Source organism: Acanthisitta chloris, unplaced genomic scaffold (genome assembly GCF_000695815.1).
Source record: "Acanthisitta chloris isolate BGI_N310 unplaced genomic scaffold, ASM69581v1 scaffold27215, whole genome shotgun sequence".
Lineage (NCBI taxonomy): Eukaryota > Metazoa > Chordata > Aves > Passeriformes > Acanthisittidae > Acanthisitta > Acanthisitta chloris.
In genome coordinates this window covers 8,323-13,540 of record NW_008675750.1, presented here as the reverse complement: position 1 = coordinate 13,540, position 5,218 = coordinate 8,323, and the positions used below count along the sequence as shown (strand labels likewise).

The 5,218-nt window shown below is 58.3% G+C and overlaps 1 protein-coding gene across 1 annotated transcript in view; it reads left to right on the top strand.

Annotated features, from left to right (window-relative positions):
* Positions 1 to 1,328: 1,328 nt before the first annotated feature.
* Positions 1,329 to 5,218, top strand: part of PTGS1 (prostaglandin-endoperoxide synthase 1 (prostaglandin G/H synthase and cyclooxygenase)) — a 4,473-nt gene continuing 583 nt past the window's right edge. Inside the window, 8 exon segments of the mRNA XM_009075885.1 lie at positions 1,329 to 1,527; positions 1,661 to 1,795; positions 2,527 to 2,670; positions 3,026 to 3,207; positions 3,296 to 3,379; positions 3,626 to 3,872; positions 4,164 to 4,450; positions 5,141 to 5,216. Coding sequence (XP_009074133.1) covers positions 1,329 to 1,527; positions 1,661 to 1,795; positions 2,527 to 2,670; positions 3,026 to 3,207; positions 3,296 to 3,379; positions 3,626 to 3,872; positions 4,164 to 4,450; positions 5,141 to 5,216 — 1,354 coding nt within the window.

Here is a 5,218-nt window from a genome sequence, read left to right as displayed (position 1 = left end):
GGAGCCAAATGTGTCTTTGCAAGTCGGCCCCTGTGCCATGAGGGATCTGGGGCCACAGGGCTGAGCACAGCCTGGCAGAGCTGCTGGCTGAGCCTCAGGTTCCTGGGCAGTCCCTGCCTTGCTCTGAGTGCATGTCTGCGAGGAGACTGAGCAACTTCACAAAATTCACTTTATTTTTCAAAGATGTTAATTTTTAGCTACAATTTCCTATGGAAAAAATGAGGTTATATTCTGCATGCCTGTCCTTCTGCCTCAGCACTGAAAACTGTTCCCAAATTCCAGAAGAATCTGAGCTAGGTCTGGCAGGGTCCTGGGGAACTCACAGACCATGTGGAGCAACCAACAGGCCCACAGACCTTCCTTCAGCAGCTGTGACACTTGGCACACTGCAAGTGGCTCTTGGTCTCTTCCAGCACTCAGAGTGTGCTGCCTGTCCCCCCATCCCAGCAGCTGGTGGCTCTGGAGCTCTGCACTGTGTGTTGGCAGCACTGTCCCCAAGTGCTGTGTTGTCCCTGGTGACCTCTGAGGTGCTCTGACACGCTCAGCCTGGTGTGCTTCCAGGGGTCTGGACTCCAGGCACTTCTATCCTCCTGGCACAAAGACTCTGTCCTGGGTCTGTGGGGACCAATCCAGCTCAATGAGGTTGAGGATGCCACTGGTGAGGCTTTCAGGATGCAGCTGTGGCAGAGGACAGCCACGTTCCCTAGGCTGATGTAGGGCAGAGAGGTCTTCAGCTGCCCCAGCTCCTGGTTCTCTTTCTTCCCTGAGTTTTGCTGCTCTTGGAGGGGCTGTGGATGGTGGAGTTACTAGGAGCTGCTTGTCCCAGGGCAGATCAGATGGCCTTGGTGCAGATGGTGCCAAGCACAGCCCCGATGTGGGAGCTGCTCTATGCTGGGGGGGTCTCCCTGTCCCAGGGGATCCTGCCGCCCTGAAACTGGCAGGAAGGGGCCCTTATCTCACCCCTGCAGGCTGGGCACGAAGGTGGTGGAGGAAGGGGCTGGGCAGGAGCTGGGAGTGGTCCCAGTGAGGCCCCTTCCATCCGCTCGGGGCGGCGGGCACACAGGGGCTGCCTGCCAAAGCAAACGGCCCTGACAATGGCCGTGGTTATAAACACAGATGCTGTTTGCAGGCTTTATCCCATGCTCGGGCTCTGGAGGCACCCCAGGCATGAAGCTACCACTCCAGGCATGCAGGAGATCACCAGGACAGGGCAGTGCTCGGCTCCTACGGCATATGGTTGTCACCAGACCTGGGGTCTGAGCTCAGGAACGTGGCTGTGTCAAAGCACCTCAGAGCTGGCTTGGCTGTGCCCGAGGTCATGTCCCCCCATGAGGAACACTGGGCACGATGTGCAGTGGCTAAGTGGGGGCGTCTCCTTCCTCCTCTCTCTCTCTCTCTCTCTCCCTGCAGTGAATCCTTGTTGCTATTTCCCCTGCCAGCACCAAGGGGTGTGCGTGAGGGTCGGCTCGGGAGGATACGAGTGTGACTGCACACGGACGGGATACTATGGGGTCAACTGCTCCTCCCGTGAGTTCCTCTTGCCTGGGTCTGGCACCCATGGATCCTGGGGCAGCACACTGCACCCACAGCACGGATGGGCCGGGGCTGTTAGTGGGTGTCATTAGTGGGGTGAGTGATTTGACTTGTCTGTCTCCCCCAGCTGAGTTCTGGACACGCCTCCACAACCTGCTGAAGCCCAGTCCTGCCTTCTACCACTTCATCCTGACCCACTTCAAGTGGTTTTGGGACATTATCAACAGCACCTTCATCAGGGACACACTCATGAGGCTCGTGCGTTGGAGAGGGTCCTGTGGTTGAGCAGGACTCGAGGATCCCCTGGGCATCAGCAGAGGTGTGGGTGGGGATAGCACGGCTGCGGCGATGCTGAGCAGTTCCTGTGGGCATGGTGGGCATCAGGCTTAAGTGATCTCACCAGGAGATCCAGAAGGTCACCCATCGCTCCATCACCCTGTCATGCTGTCACCTTGCCCAGGGGTCTGCCTGGCCAGGCAGTGGTGGGGCACAGGGGGTCCCCAGCCCTGTGCCAGGCTGCAGCTGGCTGGAAAACACAAGCAGCTCTTGGCATGCTGCGCTCCCCGGGGCCAAGGGGTTCTTGTGCAGCTGCACAAAAAGCAGCCTGTGGAAATATGGCCCTTGTTACTCATGTCCCCACATTCATCACTTTGCATAAATATTTAGGTTCCTGCTCTTGGAGCCGTAGCGACATGCTCACAAGGCTCTGGCTGTTGGTTTCACTATTTTCCTGGGATTGTCATCTCATTCATCTTCCAAGAATCCACTTGGTGCACTAGCACAAGCCCTCCTTTTCTGCAGGGAATTGCAGCCTTTAAAAGGCTCAGAGCAAAGTCCAGGACACCCACATGCCTCCACTGCTGGTACCTTTCTGGTTTGTGGGGTATCAGGGGAGGGTGTCTGGCAGCACAGAGCAGGTGGGTAGGGGCCAGAGGCAGAGCCTGTGGGGTGCTGCCTCATGCCCAAAGTGGTGACTCCCCTCTCTCCTTTCAGTTCGTGCCAATCTCATCCCCAGCCCCCCCACTTTCAACTCTGACTATGGCTACATCAGCTGGGAGGCCTATGCCAACGTCAGCTATTATACCCGTGTCCTCCCTCCCGTGCCGGACGACTGCCCAACTCCCATGGGGACCAAAGGTATGCTGCTGGCCTGGGGGATCAGCACCCTGGGTGTTTCCCACCCAGCCATGGCTGAGCTTTCACTGCCATGGACACATCAGCAAGGCACCACTGGCAGAGCCACGTGCTACTGCTGTGCTGCCCAGGCTGGTAGGAGGAGCTTGATAGCATCCAAAATGCTGCTGGGACAGCCCAGGCTGAGCTGCTGTGGCATGTCATGGCCTGTGTGAGAGAGCTGTGAGGTGTCTGTGCAGACAAGTCAATGCCTGGTGCTGCAGCAGACACAGCAGCTCTCGCTGGCGGCACCATAGCCAGCACTAGTACCCAGCCAGGTCGGTACTGGGCATCTGCCCTCAACCTCCATCCTTCACAGGGAAGCAGCAGCTCCCTGACCCACAGCTCCTGGCAGAGAGGTTCCTGCTGCGGCAGAAGTTTGAAGCTGATCCCCGAGGCACCAACATGATGTTTGCCTTCTTCGCCCAACATTTCACCCACCAGTTCTTCAAGACATCTGGGAAGATGGGACGTGGCTTCACCAAGGCACTGGGGCACGGGGTGAGGTCCACAGGGGCATGTGGGAGCAAGGAGGGAGACCTGGGCATGTGCCTCTTGGAGGAGCCTTGATGCCATGCTCTCTCCACAGGTGGACCTGGGACACTTGTATGGGGACAACCTGCAGCGGCAGCACCAGCTGCGACTCTTCAGAGATGGGAAGCTGAAATTCCAGGTATCACCCAGCCCTGATGCCCTGTGAGGCTGCTGGCTGGGGGACAAGCTTTGGGGTGCAGCTGTTCTGGTGGCAACAGGTGTTCTGCAGTTGGGGCTGCGTGAGGAAGGTGCTTCCATCCCACTCACCTCTTGCAGGACAGCAGACGTGATGCCCTTAGGGGGGCAGCTCCTGGCTGGGCAGGCTTTCACCAGGGTGTATTTCTCCCGTCTGCCCTTTCTGCCATCTCGTTGTTGTCTCCCCAAGGTGGTGGATGGAGAGGTGTACCCCCCCATGGTCACCGATGCTCCGGTTCACATGGTCTACCCATCTGCCATCCCCAAGGAGCAGCAGCTGGCGATGGGGCAGGAGGTGTTTGGGCTGCTGCCAGGGCTGTGCATGTATGCCACGCTCTGGCTGCGCGAGCACAACCGCGTCTGTGATGTGCTGAAACGGGAACATCCCACCTGGAGCGACGAGCAGCTCTTCCAGACGGCACGTCTCATCCTCATTGGTGAGGAGCAGCAGTGCCACAGGGCATGGGCACCCTGGGGCCCTGTGTCCTGCCTCCCTGGGCAAGCCCCAAGGACTCAGGCCCATCTCTGTTTGAGGGTGGTGGCCAGGCTGCCTTTGAGGCTGGAGGAGATCCTCTGGTGGCCTTCTGGGGACCAACAAGGCCACAGACAGAAGGGTCCCAGGTGGTGGATGGGTGCTGGGATGTGCTGCTGTAGCACGTAGGTAGCACCTCAGGGTACTGAACTGGTGCCTCCTGCTGCTGCCAGCTGATTCTTTTGCTTCTGCCCAGGGGAGACCATTAAGATCGTTGTTGAAGACTATGTCCAGCACCTCAGCGGGTACTACCTGAGCCTCAAGTTTGACCCTGAGCTGCTGTTTGGGTCACAGTTCCAGTACCGCAATCGCATCGCAGTGGAGTTCAACCAGCTCTATCACTGGCACGGGCTGATGCCTGACTCCTTCATCATCCAGGGGGAAGAGTACAACTACAAGCAGTTCCTCTACAACACCTCCATGATCATGGACTATGGTGTAGAGGCACTGGTGGAGTCCTTTTCCAAGCAGATAGCAGGAAGGGTAAGGTTCTGCTCTCCCCTCCCCGCCAGTGTTGGGCTGTGGCACCCCTGGAGGGACACTAGTGGTACCTCAAAGGCAGTAACAACAGTCCCTGTGCAGCAGCAGGACACACAGCACACAGTCTCTGCCCAGGGCAACACCTTGATGGCCATGTCAGAAGTCTTCCCACAGCCCCGTGGCAAGGCTGGCCCTGGCCACTCCTGCTGTTCGCCCTCGGTGCTCTGTAGCAAACACCCAGTGCTGCAGGAGCCTGCGGCAGCTGGGATGGCCCAGCCCTGGCCGGCTGTGGAGCAGCTTGTCTGGCACTGTTCTTTGCTGCCATCGCATGGATGCTTTCTTCCAAGCCATTGCATCTCCATTCCTTGTGCAAAGCTGCGTGGCTGAGGCTGAAGCTGAGGCTGAGGCTCTTTGCACGTTCAGGTCCTCCCTGTGACCCCTGTAATCTCTCTCCTCCTCCCAGGCCACTGGTCATCCATCCAGGGCTTCTCCCACACTGTTCCATGCCCTGCTCTGGGAACAGGGCTGACCTGCCCAAGCTGTTCTGAAGCTCTTCTTACAGCTGCAATGATGTGCTGGTCTCCATGAAACATGCCCAGGACACAGATGCTTTATCGTGGTGGCTCCTCTGGAGCCAATGCTGCTGCTGCCTTGTGCCTTACGTGTGCTCCTCCTTGTGTTCTCGCCCTCCAGATCGGTGGGGGACAGACCATCAATGCCAATGTCTTGCACGTGGCCATTGGGGTCATCAAGGAATCACGACAGCTGAGG